At 38.8% G+C, this 22,795-nt stretch overlaps 1 protein-coding gene across 5 annotated transcripts in view; it reads right to left on the bottom strand.

Moving 5' to 3' along the window:
• Window positions 1-22,795, bottom strand: part of CADPS2 (calcium dependent secretion activator 2) — a 2,489,915-nt gene that overhangs the window by 258,057 nt on the left and 2,209,063 nt on the right. For 2 of the 5 annotated variants that reach the window (XM_078680809.1, XM_078680793.1), the window contains one exon: window positions 11,653-11,667. The exons of the other annotated variants lie outside the window; for them this stretch is intronic. In XM_078680809.1, coding sequence (XP_078536935.1) covers window positions 11,653-11,667 — 15 coding nt within the window. The remainder of the gene's footprint in view (window positions 1-11,652; window positions 11,668-22,795) is intronic. 5 annotated transcript variants of the gene reach the window in all.

The raw sequence follows: 22,795 nt of genomic DNA on the forward strand, positions 1-22,795 counted from the left end.
GTGGAATTTGAGACTACACCGCGTTTACCCTTCAGATTACAACACAAAATATTTTCGAGCAGCAGACCGGGCGCCCTGACCCTTCTTGCCGAGGTGCATCTATTCAGAAGATAATTCCACGTGGACCATTCTCAGAGACCTTGGAGTGTATTTTCCCCAGTGCTCAGTGAAATGATGTCTTTCACTGATTGAAACCATGCAGCCAGATCATGTCTGCTTGGAGCAGCTGCCATGGAGAGACGAGAAGCACCCTCTGGGGGGGCGTCAGTTTTGTTGCTGAAACATGGGATCAAACAATAAAGAAGGGATGATAAAGCCAATAGTTCTGTCGTCATTTTGGCTTTGTCAATACTTCTTTTGTATTGTCGTGAATTTTGAAAAGCTTTATTACGCAGGAAACTGGACGGCCCTCGGCAATCTTAAAAATAAAAAAAAATAAAAATGTCTTAAAGCAAAAATATGTATTGGTAAAAAAAAAAACCACATTCCATTGTATTCACTGACACTTAGGTGAACATATATTTTATTAAAATCAAAAGGTCTTGGCTAACACCAGACCTCAAAATATACAAGAAATGAAAATTAACACCCAGCAATGCAACCCTACTGTAGAAATACGAACAATGCCCACATAGTGTCTATTCTGTAGCTCTCATGTTGTGGTTGAGACACGTACATAAAGATTTTATTTCACATCCCTAATGGCAAATACTTTCCAATAATAAATAAACACGTTTTCTGCAGGTCATCAAAACACGAGAATGCCTAGGTGAAAATGGTCAATGTCCAAGTAAAAACACACATCACCATGTTGACCACCACGAGCATGGAGGGACCGTACAGTGCTCTTCGCTGTCTTTGGTCGAAATACTCTTGATGCTATGGGCATTATCTTTGAAATTAAATGCCTTCTCGGGGCCTTGCGTCCACAATGGCTCACAAAACACCTCTGAGGGTAAGGACTTTGTATATGTCAGGTTGTGTGTAAAAAAAATTGCATTTCCTTATTGGCATACATAGAAAAACCTCGCCTATGGAACTGGGTTCATGTGTGAATTTGATAGGGAGGGAGAACTGACGGTGGTGTTATAGAAAATACAAAATAGAGATTCAGGTAAATGACTTGCTTTGTTTTAGAAAATGCAGCCATAATACGTGCAGTGTGTTTTTAGGTGATAGACCCTGACAGTACAAAGTGCTGCCGTGTACACACACTGGGGTCGTTTATTCTTCGGAATGTTATATTCTTTAAATATCTGACAGTTTGCCTACTTGTTGCACCCATTCAGAGTGTCTCTATTTCATCTGATTTCTCACTCTCCTTCTCTAGCTGCTCTTTCTCTATTGTTTCATCTTCTCCCCATTTCTTCCTCATCATACGTGTTCCGGGTCTCCTACTTATTAAGGTGTGCTCATGTAGAGCGCCAGGGGTGGTATGTCCCTGCTTTTCACAGAGTGGTTGCGGACCGAGGCCAGTGTGTGGTACTGGCAGGTACAATCATGCCCAAGTTGCCCTCTTCACACACTGGTTATGGGGTTGTACTTTTCATAGACTGATGGTAGTGCCAAGTCAATGAGTGGCTACTTTATTCACTTTTGAGATCTCACAAAGACAGGGGTATGGGTAACAAAGTCCATTCTAGCAGATTTCACCAACATTTCTGCTTCCAAAGTACCCCTGCTCAGGACAATAAACGTTCAACAAAACGTTTCAGACTGAACACCCAGTGCAGTAACCAACCACGTGGACTATGATTATAAGAAAATCCATAAAGGGACTTGCAGAGCTGTTCAAAGCTGCCAGATTACTTAAAACCATAAACTGTGCACGGCTCACACATCTTCATCTATCACTCAACTAAGTGCTGCATCCCAGAACACTGTAGCTTCACCTTGGTGGTCCTCACGCAAAACCTTGAAACACTTTCCACATTGGATCAAAGTCAACACCCTTCCAAACACACACCCTACTGTCATGTGGCCGATAGGGACATTGCCGACATCTCTAAGTTAGCATGGCTCATGCAGCCAAGGTGCTGCTTTTGCACACATTACTACATAACTATATTTTTGCAAGAATCTGTTTAAGCATTTCACATGAGTACTGTCTGCTGTGTTTGTTCTTTGCCTGTTCCTGGAGTTTTGTCTGAACATTGGAGCAAGGTCGATAAACAATGACCCTTGGTATTCTGTTCTGGTTAGACAAAACATACCACTGCAGCTGGAGACTCGTTCTTTGATATTACGGGGATACATGTTTATGAGAGAGACACTGGGAGAGGGACCTTTTCAGGGAGAAGAGCAACACTCTCCTTTGATGTAGAAATCCCACCTATATTCTAAGGTATGGGGTCTGCTGACAAAACCCAGAGATCTTCTGACATATAATAATACTTCTTTTTCCAAGGGGAAGGAGGTTAGGCACTATAGTCCTTTCTCCATTGTCTTTATAAGATGACATCTCCCTTCATAATGTATGGACTGACTGCGATGCTAACTGTATTACTGTTAAGCATTTTTCTGCTTGTTGTGGCACATATACTGCATGTTAGAGCACGTTAGTTAAAATAAACATTTTGAACTTTATTCGTGTCTCGGTCAAATCTTATTGTGGACAGGTACGAGAGTGTGAACGAAAAGGTCTGTCTTTTTATCCCGATTCCTGAGAGATCCGGGAGTGTTGTGTTCTGGGTTGTCTAATCATTTGTTTCACAGTGTTTGTGTAGGAGAACAAGTGGAACACTATAGCTAGTCGGTCCTGGGCTTGTGGGTACTGAGGTGGTAGGAAGGCTCAGCCCCTACACACCAAGGTCACATAATCCTGCGCATAGTTCTGTGTATGTGCATATTCCTTGCAACACTACACAGTGTGGCATGCGGGCCATGTAGGCAAGTGCTTCAAAGCTCCACGTAGTACCATGCAAATGTTGCAGTGCAACTTCATTCTCATCGTTGGTTGTTTACCACAACCTTTATCAGAGCAAAGGGTTAGGAGCATCTTTACGTATGTGTTGATTCAATCAACTAAAATAATAATCCCTTTACAGCCTTATACCTCCCTGTAAGCAGAGGCAGGTGCTGGAACCATTTCAGATAAGTCTTGTTGGGTGGCCCTGTTGTATGCGCCCAGAGCACTGGAATAAGTTCAGAGCATGACAATCATGTCTGGGTGATGTTGTGTATCGCAGAAACCACAATGCCCCCAGAGGATAATAAAAATCACCTGTCAGCAAGAAAGAGGTTTAATACTGCTGGTGACTGCTTTACCACGTAATTCTCTGATTCACAGTGTCTCGCAGGCACTGCACCAGATCAGGTAGGGAGTGCACGTCATGCTTGGGTAGGAAAAGGGGGACACTCTCTGCGTTCAATTGCACTTTCCTATATTTAACACTAAATGTAGACCTGTCAAACTTGAAATATGTTTTGCCCTGTAAGAGAGGAGTGACGCTTTGAAGAGGACAATATCCATCTGAGCCTCTCAGTTCCGGAGGAGAAACAGAGGGTATTTGGAGGGGGCAGGCCCTTAGGGGCTGGGGCTTTGTAAAAAAGAAACAACAGCAAAAAAAGGCTTTTGATGCACCCTCCCCTGTTGAGGGCCTTCCCTCACAAACTTGAAAAACCCACAGGGTGCAAGAGTTTCCAGCTCGTCTTCAGAGATGTGGTCAGGAGTGCATGGTATCTGTGGATAAAGATTAAAGACCTCTCATTACTACTTACTCTCGCACACCTTGTGATATGGCGTTTACATCGACATTGCACTGCCAATCGGTTACAAAATTGTTAGCACAAAACGCATATCAGAAATGGAACAAAGGGAAAAAAGGGAAAAAAGGGAAAAAACAATAAAATAAAATAGGCCGCACATTTGCCAGATTACTGGTGTTTTGCCAGAGCTCATCAAAAGATTAACAGTGGCATTAAGCCATAAGAAATGATTGATGTAATGATTTATAAAGCGCTTTGACGCCTCGTCAGGGGTAGTAAGCGCTATCTAAATATACTTACAACACAATACAATATAATAGTTGAAAATGGTACTGCAAGGCCCGCGCCTCATACAGCGTCACCCCAAGTGTCATCTCCAGGATGCTGCTGGGGGTGTTCGTACAGCCAAGCACGAAGGCGCCAATCAGGGAATGATTTCTGCTGAAGCTTTTGGCTTTCGCATGCTGCTTGTTTTCCAAAAGCTGAGTTTCTTCACTCAAAACAATCAAATAAACAGGATACTTGGGTGGAAATCGCACGCCATATTGACTGCCAGCTGTCGACAGGGACAGGCGAATTTAGGATGACACATCCGCTGATTATAGACGTGTTTTATATCGCTTCCCAGTTCCATAAATAATGGTGCTTCTTACTGTATGTGTTTAAGTTCCTTTTTGTAAACACCTGTATAACCCAGTATACATTTGGATTCTTGAGCCAGGAATAGTTGGAAGATAAAGGCAGCCATGAAGCTAAACACCAGAAATTCACATAAAATGGCCGCCACTCTATGCAAGATGGCTTATTTTCTCCTTCTAGACGTCATGCTTTTGAGGGACAGTAAAAATCTACCTTTGCGGGAGAGGGTGGTGGGAGCTACTGGATTGCTGATTAACAAAACATTCGTCCTCCATGAGTCAATACATCCATTAATGTCTTGGAGATAAAGAGACAGTCAATTCATATGAAAAACGTTTAAGTTACAGAAAGATTAAACTAAAGAAGAACACTTAACTGCAAGATCTCATTTATACAGATTCCCTATCTCAAATATTTAATACAGTCTCTTTAACAATTGTCAACTGTATAATTTTATTTGTCTTTATAAAAGACACCATCAAACAAAAAATATAACTGGTGGAACAGCTATGAATGCCACCACTTCTCTTCTAATCTCCGATACCAGAATGCACCTGTTGATGCTGAAAGTGGCTTTTTGCACTTAAGGTCGATCCCTGACACACGTTCCAGTCCAGAAACAGGTATGTATACATTCAACACATAATAGTCACTCCCTTCTTTTTTTTGTTCACTTTAATCAACTACAAGTCACGTTGTAAAAAAATGAATAATAAAAATAAGAACTTCCACTTTATAAGAGGCTCAGAGCCCCCTTTAAGCAGCTTAATGTTCCTGTAATTAAACAAATTGACCAATTCCCAAGTCAATGGTAGTCATATTATTTATCTCAGAAGCATACACGTCTGTTTGTCGGCTCCACTGTGATAACTGATAAGAACACCCACAAACTACTCCAATAAAAAGTCGACACCAAAAAAGTAAAAATACTCCATTACTCCTGCTTTGAATCATAAGCCATCTAGCGATCGCAAAATATTTAGCTGAGTGCACCAAATCTCTCCCTTTCAAGAACTCTTTGACTTTCTAGCAGACCACAAAAATTGGAAGAAAATAAACTAATGACTCTCCAAAAGAGCCCTTTGTCCTTTCAAAGCTATTAAATTAGTTTCAGCCATGGTTAGGGCACTGAAGCTGCCTTGTTGGCAATAGAGGGCGAAGTCAAAACTACTATTGATCAGTGGCACATGTGCTAGTTGACCTCTCTGCCTGTTATGCTGTTCATTACCCTATACTAGTTCAGAGACTTGACAGCATAAAATACATGGGATGGTTCACACTGGAATGCCTAATTTCTCCCTGAAATATTCCTCATAATGCCACGTCCTCCTTTCTCCTTAGTGCCACTCCTTTCCACTGAAAGAAAGCCCTGTAAACTAAATACAGTTCTGACTAAACTAAAATACTTTTTTAATATGTTGGTCGTGGACAAACTATCCATTTGGGTGCTTTTATGAAAGCAGCTGTAGAGCCCGCCGTACCATGAATACTATATAGGTCTGCTGTAAAGATGAAACTTTGTATTTCATACTTCAAGCACTTTTCTCGGAAGACTGTGATTTACATTTTTTGTATGTTTTTGTTCATGTATTGCGCATTTAACTATTTATATTGTATGTATTTCATCGCTTTGCTTTGCACATTTACGGATACAACTTGTATTCGAATAACGTTTTCGAATTATATTGAAGTTGGTGGCAGGTTTGCAATCTTTTTTTTTGCAATCGACTATTCAATGTTTACTGGTACTTAGATAACTGCAGGGGACACAAAATGCCTGCATATACCATAAAACAACTCTGATCAGTGCAACAAATAATACATTTACCCTTGAGTTTCGTGGAACTGATTCTAATGAAGATGACGTTGAGATTCTAAGTGGATTCAATGAATACCTTCCCTATGGAGAAGCTTATGAAGGCTAACAAGCAGGTTATGAGATGATTTAATTAGATTTCTCGGACAGTGAACTACTCAGTAGACTCTTAACAAAATGAGCTTCCATGGACTTCATAGTATTGCTAGGAGTTCCAGAACAAGTAGTGAATGGAGGAGAAAAATACATGCAAAAATACATCCTGTAAGACCCAGGATGGATGAGCAAAAATATAACACATCTATGGCAATAACTGGCAAAAGAACAGTAGAAAGGATGTTACCTAAATGAACAAAGAACGGATTAGGATAAATCCAAAGTGTAGGGAGATACACCAGTTAACTTAGATAGCACACTGGAGGAACGTCAGTACAGGTTGGCTGTGCCCTCTCACAGAGATTCTTGTTGTGCTTCATTCAGGCTGGGAGAAATTTTTAACAATAGATCGTGAAATCCAAAAAATCAGTTACAAGGTGTGCTTTCGGATGACATTGTTTAGTCTCTTTTTGATATTGTCCTTTTGTGTCCAGAATGGGGAACTCTGTATCTGCCTTTTGCAGCTGTGGACTAGGGCCACTGTTGAGAATTCATGCTAGCGGGTTATCCTTTGTGTGAAATGTTAGTGTTGTTTTGTGTCAGACAGAAATTAAGTTCAGTTTATTTGCATTGGAGTCAAAACACAGGACTCATTATTTAAAGGGGAGATTGTCCACAGCAGCAGTTGTACATTTAGGAAGGGTAAAATGTCTTCCTTGTATGTACTTACCCCCAGATGCATCAACAAACCAATTTGCGATTCCTTAATAGCGAAAAATACAGATTCGCTATTAAGGAATTGCAAAATGAAATGCATCAAGAAATCACTTAAAAAATAGCAATTTCTTAGAATTCCTTAACTGCGACTCGCAAATTGCGAGTCGCAATTAAGGAATACCTTACCATTCATTCCTCTGGGCCTAGAGGCGGATAGGAATGAATGGGAAGACAATCTCAATTTGCGAATCGCAATTAGCGATTCGCAAATTGAGATTGCGATTTCAAGGGTGCAGGGGTGCCCAAAGGACACCCTTTTTGCACCCCTGAAATTGATATGTGCACATATGGTGCGCAAACACATGCCCTTAGGGCATGTGTGTGCACAACATGGAACTTTGAAAAATGCACTTTAGTGCATTTTTCAAAGTTTTTGCAAATTACCACGAAGTTGTAATTCATGGTCATTTGCGTGCCTTATTAGCAAATTCGCGATTTTAGAAACTTTCATGCATTGCATTTAAGGAATCTCAAATTGAGATTCCTTAAATGCAAATAATCGCAATTTAGCGATTTCTAAAATTGCGATTTTTGCATTCGGGATGATGCATCCCAAATGCAAAAATACCGCTTGCAAAGGGCCAGATACTCAGAATCTGGCCCTTTCGAGCGGATTTTGGTTTGATGAATCTGGCCCTAAGTCTCTAGGGGCCGTATCATACATTTAGCAAATTTTCCATATTTGGAGCGGGTGTACCTTTTAAAAGGTAAACAAGGAAATTGCACCATATTAGGATGAATTCACTGCCCCCAGGACAGACGCGACCTTGCGCTGCCCCCAGGGAAGTGCATTATAGGATGAAAAACAGAGCGGCTGCTTTGAAGACACCCCGTGTTTCACAGTGCAGGTGGCAGCCTGCCTACACTTTTAAGGGAGATTAGAGAGCCACTTACAAGTGGGTGCAGTGAGCGACTGCACCTGCATGCAAGGGATGTATGATGGGTCCACGGGTTCCTCTTTTTCTTCTCCAGAAAGCTGCCATCAGGGGGCGCACTGACAGTGCACCACCTTTAAGCTGGCGCACTGTCAGAGAGCCTCCTGACAGCTTCTTTGCCTCTGCTCCCGCTTTTGTAATACGGCGCAGGCACAGATGCCACAGACCCATGGAAATGAGGAAATTGGCTCGGATGATAGTGTTGGTGCTTTTGGTATTGCAGAGCTATTGGTAGTACAGAAGGGGACGCACAAGTGTCTGTGGCCCCTACTGTAATACCAAAGTGCCCCAGAGGCGTGCAAAGCAGGAGCAAACACCCGTTGTACCTCCATGGCACTTTTGTAATATGGCCCCAGGTGTGTGCTTTGTGATTCATGTCTTGAACTGTGCTGATTTCAAGGGAAATCATCAAGAGACCTCTGTGTTGATGATAGGACATGATGTCTTTCACGTTCTTCACTACATATTGCTGATTAGCTCTTGTGAGATTTTGGATTGTTGAGAGTTACAAAAATGCATTGGTGGTCTAGACATTTGTGAATGCAGGTACAACAGACATTAGGATGAGTGGTCTAGTTTCCTTGTTGCATGGTATCCGCACTGGCTGCTGCCATTCTCACTGCACTGGAGTTGCACCCTGACAGTGGGCCAACTAAGGGTACAGCTTCAGATCTTGTCATGTGGTTCAGCCAGGACATTATGATTCAAGTAGTAGCAGATGACCCACATTCTGCAGGGATGCACTCGTGAACTGACCGAAACTGCAACATAGTACTTGTCAGCTTGTTAAAGCATCAGAGACAATTATGAAGCGTTATTGTAATGTTTTGCATTGGGATGTTTCTCTATTTATGTTCTAAATTTGGTTGGATGAATAATTTATAAATTACATGTCTTTCCTTTTAACCTTCTGATGGTATGTTTAAATCTTCGCGAAGAATAACATTTTCTACCCATATTGATAATCTACAAAATTGCATTAGAATAATGCGTATACCATGTTCATCTAAATGTAACAGTCTCAGATGCCATACCGTATATCAGTGAATGCCATAGTTCAAATGAGCGAAACCAATTAACGTTCACTAGGTTTTGCATCTGTTCTCTTAGCCGACAAGGACTTCGGAGTTAGCTTCTAGACAAAGTAATGCATTGTCCTAATTGGCCCAATAGTGTATGTTATCCATGTGTCAAGTACATACAATTGACTTGAGATGATGTACAGCGAAATTGACATATTACAGCGGTTTTAGCAGCATCTTTAGCTCACGTATGTTGGTTTTGTCTTTTATATGTAGTGTCTTTAATGTGTACAGCATTGCTTTGCATGAAAAAGTTGGTTTAAATATATGTGAATCAGGCACATGTCATAAGCATTGTTTCTATGTTCATGACAATTGATGTACAAATCCATTTTGCCTTTTCCCTATTATGTTTGTCGCTAACATGGGGCCCGCTTATGTGAAGAAACTGGGTTGTGATAAAGCTGTGAGGTCAAACGCAAAGCCTGTTGTCTTGCAGCAAATATACTTTCTAATTGAGCTCCATGATTCCTGGAGTGCAGTCTCTTTAGTTTGCTAACTGTGGATTGGATGGACGAGGGATCCTCTTTGGCGTGCACCAATGCTGTTCCTTACCCCTTTCCATTTTGGAGAAATATATGAGACAGGAACAGACATTAACAAGCCCAAAAAACATGGACAAGTCTTTAATATTTCACCCTTGTTGGTGCAGCCTGTGCTGTGTAACTCTAGACACATGTTTCTAGATTAATTCCTTCCTCAGTAGAGAGCAATAAGCCATTTTGGGGGTGCTAGAAATGCTAAAGTACTGACTACTACTGAAGTAAGTGTTATCATGCAATGTATTTAACATGATGAATGGGGCAAATTGAGTGCTGGGATGCGAAGCTGTGTGCTTCCACTCTCATCATGTTTGAAAAGGCTCCTTTGAGCTACCAAGCTGATGAGCATGCGTTGCTGTACCTGAGCCCCTGTGAGTGGTACAGAAACCTGAGATGACTTTGAGGAGCATTTCCAGCACTCCAAAAATGACTTGTTGCTCTTTACTGATGAAGGAATTAATCCAGAAACTCGTCTCCAGAGTTACACATCACAGGCTGCACCAACCAAGGGGAAAAAGTAAAGACTACTACTGAAGTAAGTGTTGTCATGCCCTCGATTTACCATGATGCATTGGGGGAATTGAGGGCTGAGATGTGAGGCAGTCTGCTCCCAACCTCTTACATTTTTGGTATAGGTGAGTAAACAATTGTCAGTGAAGTAGCAGAGGAACCTGCGACTCTGGATACGCTCACAATAATATTTGGAATACGAGATTAATAAACAGCAAACCACTATCAGAGCCTATTTATCAACTCAAGTTTGACAGTTACAAAAAGAGAAATAACACAACATTGGGGAAGCCCATTGTCACTAACACAAAACAAGTGAATAGGTAATATGGGATTGGTGTATGGGTATAAAAAGGTGGTGTACGAGGAGGGGGCTCTAAAACTTTTGAGATGTGGGAAGACTGACAAAAAAAGGCAGAATGGTAAAGCCCAAGACAGCAGGGGAGAAACATCAAACAAGGGAATGACATAGGAAGGGAGCGACCCATACTGATCGGATCAGCTACAGGCAAGCGACTAAGTACAGAGGACTGAATATTTAACATGCATGAAGTGACTGAATCAAAGAAATTAATGGACCAGCAAGGCATCTGGCAAAAATATGCACTAACGAACAGAATTGGTAGTAATGAAAATGTAATTCAATTCTAAAAGCTATGTACAACTTCAATAATATATGTTGATTAAAAAAACATTGATAACAACTAGCATACTACAATCTGCACAAAGGCATTTATGGTATAGGTTTATGTCATGGCTTTTTTCATGTGAATTTGTTTAAAACAACAGCATTTAACCAAAAATAGGATGCATGGTGTTAGGTCAAACTCTCGTTGAAGCACTAGGACTATTAGTTGAGATGCTTCCCTATGTGAAGTCAATTGTACCATGAAATCTATGAGTCATAAATAGTGCAATAGTGGATTTCTCTTGTCAATTTCCATGTACTATGATAAAACCTAGAATTTGACCTTTGCACTCAGGTAATAAATGAATGTGCTTTTATTAGTACAATTACTTCAAGGAAGCCATCAGTGACGAGGGCTGAGGAAACACCAAAAAGCAGGAATGGCGTTATGGTGGAGTTGGGGCGGAAGAGTGAGAATGGAGATGGAGAATTTGTGGGGTGTGCAGTGAGGGAGATACTAGCCTAAGATAATGAGGAGGGACATTCAACAGTTAAAGCATGAGTAAGCCAATAATTCAAGTGTGAGACAGTGCAGCTTTCAGGGTTGTCAAATGGAGGAATTTCATGTACTCATGACACAGGGTACAAAAGGAGTGATGCAGAAAGAAAAGAACTCCCATTCCCAGGGGTTCACACCGAGCAGATCAAGCTAGCAGTGGTGATATCAACTGAGGAAAGGAGAGCGGAAAGGTGGACAAATACAGAGTATGGTTTCCTGTTGGCGTAAACATAGGAGATCTTGCAGGTAAGCTCTCCACTGAGCAAATGTTAAAGCTAGAGAGCTTATTACCCAGGACAATACAATGCAAACATTTACATTTGACCAGGGCTACCAACTCCTAAAGCAAAATACACTTACCCACTGTCTAGCAAACTGCATCATGCCATGGTCACCAAAATGAAGATTTAAAAAGCCATGGAAAAGAACGTACAAATGGTTAACGAAATGGAAACAGATAAAAAAACAAATAAACATAAATATACAACAAGCAGAAAAGACATTGTAAAATATGAGAAATTCTGAAAGGAAACTTGAAAACATAATAATGATCCAAACAATGAACAGTTAGCTTGTTAAACCCTAGTTGCATTCATCATTCATGATCTGCATGACCCATAGAATCTAATTTACCCACTTGAATATATTCATTTGTAACCAAGATCAAAACACTTTTTTTTAACTTATGGTAAGACCCATGGATAACCAAATAACCTTTTTGAGCATAAATTGAGAGTAGCATATATGCAGCTGTAACTGAGTGGGATAACAAAGTAAATCAGTCAAGCCAATCAATACAGAGGACTGGAAGGAAATACAGCTAAATCTAAAAGGGACTGTATCTTAGTGGTCAGACAGCAAATGTGGTGGAAATTATTAGCCCAGTCAATGAGTTGTGTAATCCATCTTCTTTCTAGTTAACATTGAAAAAGGAAATTCTGGAGTTAATTGTACATGTTGTTCTCTGGCATTTTCTTTCTGTGTCCCCAGACTGTAGCATGAAACTCTTCTAGGAATTAACTGCACTCTGATTGGTTGTATTTGATTGCTAATACATTTTTTCAGAGGAATGGGCTAATGAGAATGTGGTTCTAATTTGCTAACAATCAGGAACATTAGAAGGATTCTTTTTATGTGAGGAGCAGGTAAGAGTTTCAGAGGATGTCAGAGCTCCAGTGAAGGGCTGGTTTGATTGATAAAGGCAGTAAACACAAAGCAAAGCAAGCAGATAAATGTTTGTACCATACGAGAAGGGCAAAAGTCAGACATAGAAATAGCCGTAAGTTAGCCATATGCAAGTTTATTGCTTTTTTCACTGCTATGTTTAGGATCAAATTATTTGGCATTAACCAGTGCTTTAAATGGGCCGGTACTCACCGGTACTGAGTTCTTGCCGTCAGTACCGGCACTTCTCTTTGACCAGAGAGAGTATTGGTACCCTGATAAGCGGCACGGCAGGCACAGGTAAGGTATCTCCTCCAGCTCAGGGCAGTCCCTGCTGAAGATTCCAGCAGCGCCCATTTGAATGTCCAAAGCCTGCAGGGTGTTGAGAGAGCTTACATCACACTGTGATCAACAGGACAGTGTCTGGACAAACCCTGTCCTGTTGATCAGATGTGCAAAGACAATTCGGCTGAAAGTGATTTTGTGCCCCCTAACTCTCCATTAGGTGAGTGAAATGGGCTGGGACTGCCAGACAGTCATCTAGTCCCATTTAGTGTATTGCACTGGCCCTACTAAAGCATTTGGAAGCGCATCGACCTTAATCAAAGACAAAGCTGCTTCCATTTGTGTGCCCTCCAAACACTAATTGCTGCATTTACAAGATAACAGGGACAGGCCAGGGTACTGGTACAATGGGTGTGAATTTAGCCGTGCCCATAGGGAAATCCACAACAGGGAACGTTAGAACACTCCCGGAATTGAGCTCCAATGACAACTAGTGATGCATTTGGTTGGGGGAAAGACGAGATGAACATAGAAGGACGAGGTAGGGAGGAATGTAAAGTGAGTTGACAGGTGAAGTTAGGATTAGCCGCTTTTTCAGATAAAAATGGCAGGTATTTTTTGGGGAGAGTTTTATATAGCGCAAACATATTTGCTGAGTTCTGTAATCATTAATGGACTTAAGTGTGAGTGTTTGCTTATGTCTGTGTGCTTGTGTGTGTGCCTGTTTTTGAGTAAGAAAGTGGGTGAGTATCAGGACACTCTCAGGAGATATATTAAAGTGAATGTGTGGAATGCTTTTGTGTACATGTCTGCTTGTTTCTTTCTGTGTGTGCGAGCTTGAGAATATATAGTATTATGCTAAACAACAATAAATAACAGTAGGGCATTATGAAACTGCAAATATTACAAAACAAGGAATTGTTAACATCTCCTGTTTGGCTTTCATTTCGAGTAATGAGTTAACCTGTTTCGTTTACATAAACGCATTAATGTGTTTTGATATGTGCTGCAACTGGTACAGAAGCCATTAGCCCCGCCGATAGCTTCGCCCACTTGCTCCATCTCTAGCTTATTTAAATGAGTACCTACACTTATTTTTCCCCATTTAACGCACTGGCATTGTCAAACAAAAACAATACAAGTAATGGAGAATAAGCCATGCAAGGGACATTAAAGTATTGTTCCTGAGTTGGACTATAATATATTGATAAATATATTTTGACTGTCAAAATATCATGGGACATAAAATCAAAGCTAAGTATATCTTCTTATGTGTATATTAATAATATTGTTGTTTAAAATATAGTTCAATAACATTTATTTGTATTTGGTATAGTTAGCATTCATATTGCATTGTTAATGTTTAATATTATATTATTGTATGTGAAACCGTGCTTTGCTAATGGTTTTATTGTTTTTTCTATTGATGTGAAGTGGGTTATTTTAAGGTTGTAGTTGGTGTTTAATTCACATAGTAAGCATACCAATTTTTTGTGAAATGAATTTAATTATAATATACATATTAAGTGAATGTATCTTTGTTTAAATAAATTCTTTTGGGTGTATAAAATTATTTTACATACCCTTGGGTATGGGGTTTATTGGCAATAGAAGTGTAGGATTTTATTAAAAATATTCTTCAGCAGATAGTAATTGAAAGATTGTACTTTGTGTGGAAAATGTATATTATTTTTTTTATTGTGTTTTGAGTAATTTTGAGGATTGGGTGGGCAATGTTTTTGATAAGTTAATGTTAAATTACAATTATTTGTTAATGTATTAATTTATTTTAATAAGAATTTAAATAAAAAAATCATTAACTTTGAGGTGTTATACTTTTCCGGGGTGTATCATTAATAATAATTGAAACGTTATGGGCTATGATGCTTATTTCGATTGGGTTAGGTAATGTTACGTAACATTTATCAGTTTATTTTTGGGGGTTCAATTGTCATTGTCTTCTGTTTCTATTTTTTATAAGAACATATTAGGAGCATATTTTAGGGGCAAGAATATTATGTTAATAGTTAATAAGTTAATTTAAAGATTTATAACTTAAAAAGTTCAGCGTTTTTACTTTTAGTAGTTATTTATATTCAAAGTGTATTTAAGGGTTCTGTTTCATTTCTATAGTGTACAACATTTGATCTCCACTTTGAATGTTGACAATTAATAATTTTTTGTTTTGAAGTATATTTGCCACCCTAATATTTATATGTTTTACCTAGTTTTTATTGTACTGGAATTAGTATAAAAAGCTTAGTCCTTCCAAATTATGGACTTTATTGGTTATTTAGGGGTTGGAGGTAACATAGCATATTTGCTGAATCACCCTAATTCTCCAATTCCTGTTTGGCTGCAAATTGACATGTTTAACCCAAATATTAATGAAATGTATTTTATTAAAAAAAGTTCCTACACTAGAAATTGAACAATTACTATATATATTTATATCCTTTACTCGTTGCTCTTTCTGGAACAGAAGGACCCACAGGAAGTGGCGCGCATGCCGGCAGAGCGTACCAGCTGTCATCACATACCACAAAGCTCCAGTTGGCACGCTCTCAGGGTACAGTACACTCAAACCCCAGTAGTTGCTGAAAACTGTATATTTACAAAACGCATTTCAGCTGCCCAGCAGCCTTTATCACATGTAATACAACCACCACTCTGGTGCCTTTTAAAAATGCATGGTGAATGTATAATTAAGCAGTTTTCGGCAACTATTTGGGTTTGAGTGTACTGTACCCTGAGAGCTCGCCTACAGGAACTTTGTGGTATATATATATATATATATATATATATATATATATATATATATATATCATGGGACAGGTAGTCCAATCAATAAGTGGGACGCATGAGATATATATATATATATATATATATATATATATTCTTCAAGAATGTCCCTGCATTAAGAGACGCACTCCTCCAGCCATGGATTTCAACAAAATCATTTATTAACAAAGGAGCAGGCATTTACCATTCCAGTGTCTTTCTGTCCTCCTGCCTGACGCGTTTCAGAGCCTTCGTGCTCTTTCCTCAAAGGCATTTTCAATGACAAAACTGCAAGTCCCAGCATGAACCGGATTAAAACTAATGGTGAAAAGGCACACCGGAGGCCAGGTGATTAATTGAAAAGGCGCAGGGGACTGTGGGAATCCTGAAGAATGTGTGTGCATTGAAATGCCTCTGAGGAAAGAGCACGACGGCTCTGAAACACGTCAGACTGGAGGAGTGCGTCTCTTAATGCAATATATATATATATATATATATATATATATATATATATATATATACACAACAAGCAAGACAAGGCGATTAGAAATATTATCAGGAAAAATTGGTCTCTCATCTCAGATGATCCCATCATCGGCCATACCCTCCCAAAAAATGCCTCCATCCCATACACTGGGGCAACTTCTATGAAGGATGTCCTAGTTTAGAACGACCCATTTACCCAAACTAAAAGCACATGGATGTCTCAAAGAAAGGGATTCCATTGCTGCAAAACTTGCATAGCATATCAGTTTGGGATTAACAAAACATCGTACAATACCCCATTCAGTGACCTAGAAAAACCGATAGGGAAGGCCCTGACCTGTAAATCAGACTATGTAGGCTATGTGCTGGAGTGTCTGTGATTCCTACGATATGTAGGAAGCACAATACTACAAGGGCACAAGAGGATACTCCAGCACATCAGAGCTATAAAAAAAAAGATACCACCTACCCTGCAGGGTGGCATTTTGGGGAAGCACATAATGCGGACCCCAAAGAATTTAAATACTTTATAATTGATGCTATTATCCCATACAAATGAGGAGGGGATAGAGAAAAGGCACTCAGACATCTAGAAACAAGGTATATTCTAGACCTCGATACAAAATTTCCAGGCGGGCTTAATATTTCTGAGGAATGATATACCTGTCTCTAATAGTATTTAATGAAATTTGTAAAATGTACAGAAATATACGACCATAGGACATCAGGTTCTTTTGAACAAAATGATGATAATTTAAATCCCCAATCCCACTTTTTAAAAATGTTTTTACACTATTGTGTATACAGTTTTAGATAGGTTTTAGGATTATTTATACACTTTATATCAGCGTATTTTACACAGGTTTTAGATAGGAATCTATATATTAAAAGCAGGTTAGCACATAATCACTTTTTTGCAGGTACTGTAATTTGCTCTAGCACATTATGTATCCATTTGCAAAGTTGTTTGAACTGGTATTTATACCAGGATGTTCTAAAAATTTAATAATAACTATGCATAATTTGTAATGGTATTTAAACCAAAATGTATAAATTATGACAATGGTTATAAAACATTAGTTGACAATATGTTTTTATGTCTATGATATACCTTGCACATTGGGCACTTGTCACTTTAACGGAAAGAGAAAAAAGCAAAAAATGAAAAAAATGAAAAAAAAGTTGTATAAAAACAGACTCTGCACAGTTCAGCGTGTCATGTGATCAAGACTCCCAGGAGCCGAAACGCGTAATGCTGCTAGTGCTGATTTGATTTAAATAAAACAAAAATTTGCACTTATTTGAGGTCAATGCTCCTGTTTTCTGAGAGGATCGAAGAAAGGTTGGAGTTTTGCAGATATTTATATATATGAAACGCATAAGGAGAAGGAGTACTTACTGCGCTGCTGTACCTGCGAATAAATGCTTAACTCCGGTATTGGGCCTCACTGTTGTTCTTAATGGTTGTCAAAGGATGGGTCTCTCCGGGTCCATTGTTTGTGAGGCTGCCCTGCAGGGTCTGGGGCTCATGTGCCCGGAGGCATTGGTTTGGAATTTGAATCTGGAGCTCTACTCACTCTCCGTCTCAAGCCCACTTGAGAATGTGCTAACAAGCAAAAGTGTGACGGTGCAGAAAGGGATTCAGGGAGGGGTGATTCCCCACTCTGATCGTGCCATTGGGACATATGAGCACTGATCATACAGAATAATCACTTGACAACGTGAAAAATAAAACCCACTATGAAGTTGATGCAGGTACAAAAAATAACTTTTATTTAAAAAGCATATGGATGTACGAAGATTCCATGCAGTACAATGCCAGCAAAAATGCATCATGGGGACTGTAGTTTTGAAAGAATATCACGTGACTATTTAATTTAAAAGCACGCACGTTTGCACTGTGCATTTCAAACTCCACCTGTGAACAAGGTAAATGGTAGCTGAAACGCGTAAGGAGAAGGAGTACTTACTGCGCTGCTGTACCTGCGAATAAATGCTTAACAACGGTATTGGGCCTCACCGTTGTTGTTGGTGGTTGTCAAAGGATGCGTCTTTCCAGGACCATTGTTTGTGAGGCTGCCCTGTAGGGTCTGGGGCTCCTGTGCCCAGCGGCATTGGTTTGGAATATATATATATCCTTCCTGTACCTTCTTTCGGCGAACACGGAAATCAGTGGACCACCAGACAGCATAGAAGTCGCAGGTAAGTTTATTTACCTTTTCTCCTCACCCCTCGCATGACGCTTTTCGGGCAACGAGTGCCCTTGATCACCTAGTGAGCCTGCAGTGCGATGTGGGTTATATATGCAATTGTTTTTTTGAAATGCTATACCATGTGACCACAAACAGTGAAGAAATACTTAGTGCAGCAAATATTCATGGAACTCTGGTATTGCGAGGCTCATAACTCTAGGCATTTATACATGACAGAGTATAATAAGATATTGTCTCAAGTTAATTTTCTTTCCAATTATTCAATGTTAGTTGTAAATTGCAGCTGAAATGCCCCAAAATGTTCAAATTTCGCTAATATTATGTGCAAAATCCGCAATTAAAGTACACAACATCCAAAAAACACTAGTTGTGTGCAAACTACGCAAATATAGCTTGTACAAACATTACAAATCTGAGTACAAATCACTGCTTAAATGCAGAAACATTTGTGCAAATTATGCAAAGATGAATGTGAACGTTAGTTGCCTAAATTCATTAATGGTATCAAAAGTATCCTATTTGACAACTAATGTATTTTTACACCCCGTAACTAAAAGTAGTCTCCATACGTATTTGTCTAATTCTAAAATTAACATGAGAAATGATATATAGAATCCTGTCAAATTACATTTAGGTCTACGAGAAAATGGCCCCCAATCATACTAGTCATATGTTATAGTCATAGACAATATAGTTCCAAACAAGAATACAAAGTGTCAAGTGCTAGTCATATGTGCAAACAACAATTATTAAAACCAATAAACTTATTCAAGAACCAAGGCCTATTGGTTGGGTTTAAATGATGTTAATTGCCCAAACCATTTGCGGCATTTCATTATTATGTGTGGATTTGGAGACCCGACCACTCACAAGCCTGTGAGGGTGTAAGGTTATTACTCAAGAAGTCTCCTAAATCTTCATAAGGCTTAACTTATTCACAAAAGATTAATATTCAGCGATTGTTTTAAAGGAAAGTGTGCATGTCCTCCGTATTATTGAGACCATTCGGATGTTTACTATCCAAGTTCAAGATGTATCTTGTTTCCAATTGTCTCAATAACTTTTTTCTATTGCCACCGCTCCGTGCTATAGAGACGAAATCAATCACATAATAGGATAAACAATTAATATCCTTATTATGAACAGCTTTAAAATGTCTTACGACGTACACCTGGAGCTTAGTACTTCCCACATATCTAAGCCCACAGGTGCACATGAGGACATATACTGCGAAATCCGTACGGCAATTGTAGTTGCCCTTAATGTCAACATCATTTTCCCTGAATGGAGTACTATATTTGGTTGTATTTACTCCAAATTTACATGTGCGGCACGTTATACATTTAAAGAAACCCTTTCTAGGTGTTAACCATGTTTTCATCGGTTCCCCCTCAGTATTGTTTTTAGATAACTGGGTGGCCATTGATTGGGACTTCCTAAATGTAATCACAGGTTTCTCTGGCAATCTGTCATTTAAAATGTTGTCTGTTAGAACAATGGGCCAATTTCTGTTTATTATAGCTCTGATCTTATGTTCTTGCAACTGTATGTGGTGATTAATCTAGGTGAATCATCCACTTCTCTGACATCTTCTCCTGCCTCTACCTCTTGTGGCAATAGTGATGTTCTTGATCTTGTACTTGCTTTTAATACTGCATCTGCTAGCATTTTCTCTGTATATCCTCTTTTTTTCATTCTAACCAGGGCTTCAGTTTGACAATTAATAAAATCCTCTGGTGTGCTGCAGATACGCTTTAACCTTAAGATCTCCCCATAAGGGATACTCGCAACCAAATGTTTAGGGTGTACACTCGTTGCGTGGAGTGTTGCATTTCCTGCGGTAGGTTTTCTAAATGCAGTTGTAGCTAGTTTATTATTCTTAACATAAACGCACACATCTAAAAATTCAATTGAGGTAGGACTGAGATGCGAAGTGAAATGTAAATTAAAACCATTAATACTGATGTTCTTAATAAAATCCTCTGCACTCTCTACATCTCTCTTCCAAAGAATAAAAACATCGTCAATAAAACGCAACCGGTGCATGATCCTGTTGGCACAAATTTCTTTGTATTGCGTCCTGAGGACCTGCTCCTCCCAGAACCCCATGTGTAAACACGCCTAGCTCGGGGAGAAGCAGGCACCCATGGCAACTCCCTGTTTTTGCCTAAAACATCTTTGCCAAATGAAAAGAAGTTGTTGTTTAAGCACCAAGTAAGCAATGATGATAACATCTTATTGTGCAAAACATATTCGGCAGGCCTAGAATTAAGAAAATGTTTGATTGCCTGTATGCCGCACATGTGTTTAATACTCGTGTATAATGACTCTATGCCTATGCAATATCTTTTAATTTGTTTAAAAAATCTCTAGTGTCTTTCAGATAAGAGGGCAAAGTTTTTACTAGTTCCTGTGTATAAAAATCTATATATTGCCCCACTTGTTCCGTCATGCTCTTTATTGCCGAAATTATAGGACGGCCCGGGATTGGAAACGTTCTTTTGTGTATTTTTGGTAACAAATATAAGAAGGGTAAAACCGGGTGTTCATTGAACATGAAATTGTATTCCTCTGTCGAAATTAACCCTTCTCGTTTCCAATACTGCAATTTTTTTTAGGGCATCTTTTGCTTTGTTGTAAGCTTTCATTGATGATTTTTCATAACAATTTACATTATTCAGATGTCGCATGGCCTCTTGTTCATACTGTTCCTTTGGCCATAAAACGATGTTTTCACCTTAATCTGATTTTTTCACTATTATTTCTGTATTTTGACAGATTTTATCCATGAAATTCTGATATTGTACTTGTTTGTAGTTGGCTTGATTTCCTTTGAAGTTGACTTGGCGGTGTAATTTCTTTATTTCATCAATAATCCGCTCATGAAAGATGTCCACCGCATCTTTAGGCATTAGTGGCAAGAACGATGATTTGGATTCAATTGGGCTTTCACCGGCACCTTTTTGGAGCAAATTGATCTCACTTAATCTTTGTTGTGTGGATTTTCATCTTGTCCCTCATTACTTAAATCATGCATGGTTAAGAGTGTTGGAACATCTGCTGCCTGTAACCTGGAGTGAACAGTTTGATTGTCCATATCGTGTTTCTTGTCTAATCCTGTTTTGATCGCATAGAATTTCCGGAGTTTTAATTTTCGTATAAAACAAAAGATATCAACTCGCGTTATGGCATAATTGAAATTTGTTTATGGACAATAGTTCAGGCCTAAAGCCAATAGTTGTTCTTCGGCTTTAGTTAATGTCATAGTGGTTACATTCACAATAGTTTGTTCATCCACTTCTATTTCTTGCGCCAATAGTTTTGTCTTTTTTTCGGCTTCTCACTTGCGATTGCGGTGCTGTGTCCTCCTGATTGTGTTCCGCCTTTTTTTGTTAGATTTTTTTCGTTCCGCGGCCTCAATGTTTGCCTCCGTGCTTCCGCCAAAAAATCAACCTCTTCTCCCAGGCTCAGGATAATTTTATTTAGATCTCTTTCATTACTTGATGCTTCCACACTGGATTCGCTGCTCAGTGATTCAGTATCAGTCTCAGCCCGCTTCTCATTTGGTTCACCAGTCCCTGCGTGTAATAGGACGTTGGGTTTATTCGCATTATTGGTCTTTAATTTGCGAGCATTGTCATATTTACGTGCGAATGTGTAAATTTTGCCCAACTGATAATCTTCCTGATCACGGGCGAATTTGTGCACTTTTTTTGCCTTTATTTTATCCTCATGTTTTTTTAAACGCTCATTGATTTCATTTTTTCTTGCCATTATCCAGTCTTTTTTATCTGACTTGCTCAATTCCTTTTCAATCGCTTCAATTACTATTAGTAAAGCTTGGCGGTCGATCTCGGCATATTTGATTAAGATGTGTACTAAATTCATCGATGTCATTAGATTGCTTTCGCCCCATTCTCTCAACATTGCCGGGTTGGGCTTTTCGAAACTCAGAGCCAGGAGTATTCTTAGCCTACGGGGCACTCTTTCCACCTCTACATACTTGGTGAGCGATTTATGCTCCCACCATTTTGTGATCTCTAGTTTCATTTTCTTCTTAAGGTTTTTGAGCAAAAACCATATATACATATACACACACACACACAGATAACCTATAACTATTGATTGAAAAGCTCAGATTTCAATTCAATTTCTATTTAATCTAAAAATATAAACCATATAAAAACAATATTAAAAACAATTTTAGGTTATATTACAAATTATAACATTGTATAATTATTACATTTATTTACAAAAAGATTTTCTTTTCTTGTACATATACTATATAAACATTAAAGTAATTAAAAAAAATATATATATATACATAGGGTACATAATTAAGTCTGTTAATAAGTTCTCAAAAAGTTAGGATACTATTTAACATTAAATTTACTAGCAGTAGATATAACTTATATTACAAGTAATATATTTAACATTAGCAACACTTTAAAAAATATATATTTATGTGCAAGGCAACTGTAACTATTTAAATAGATTGTACAATAAAAATACATTTGTATTACTCAACACTCCTTAACATGCTTTTTTTTTTAAATAAATATTTTTGGACATGT

This window comes from Lissotriton helveticus, chromosome 1_1, assembly GCF_964261635.1.
Source record: "Lissotriton helveticus chromosome 1_1, aLisHel1.1, whole genome shotgun sequence".
Lineage (NCBI taxonomy): Eukaryota > Metazoa > Chordata > Amphibia > Caudata > Salamandridae > Lissotriton > Lissotriton helveticus.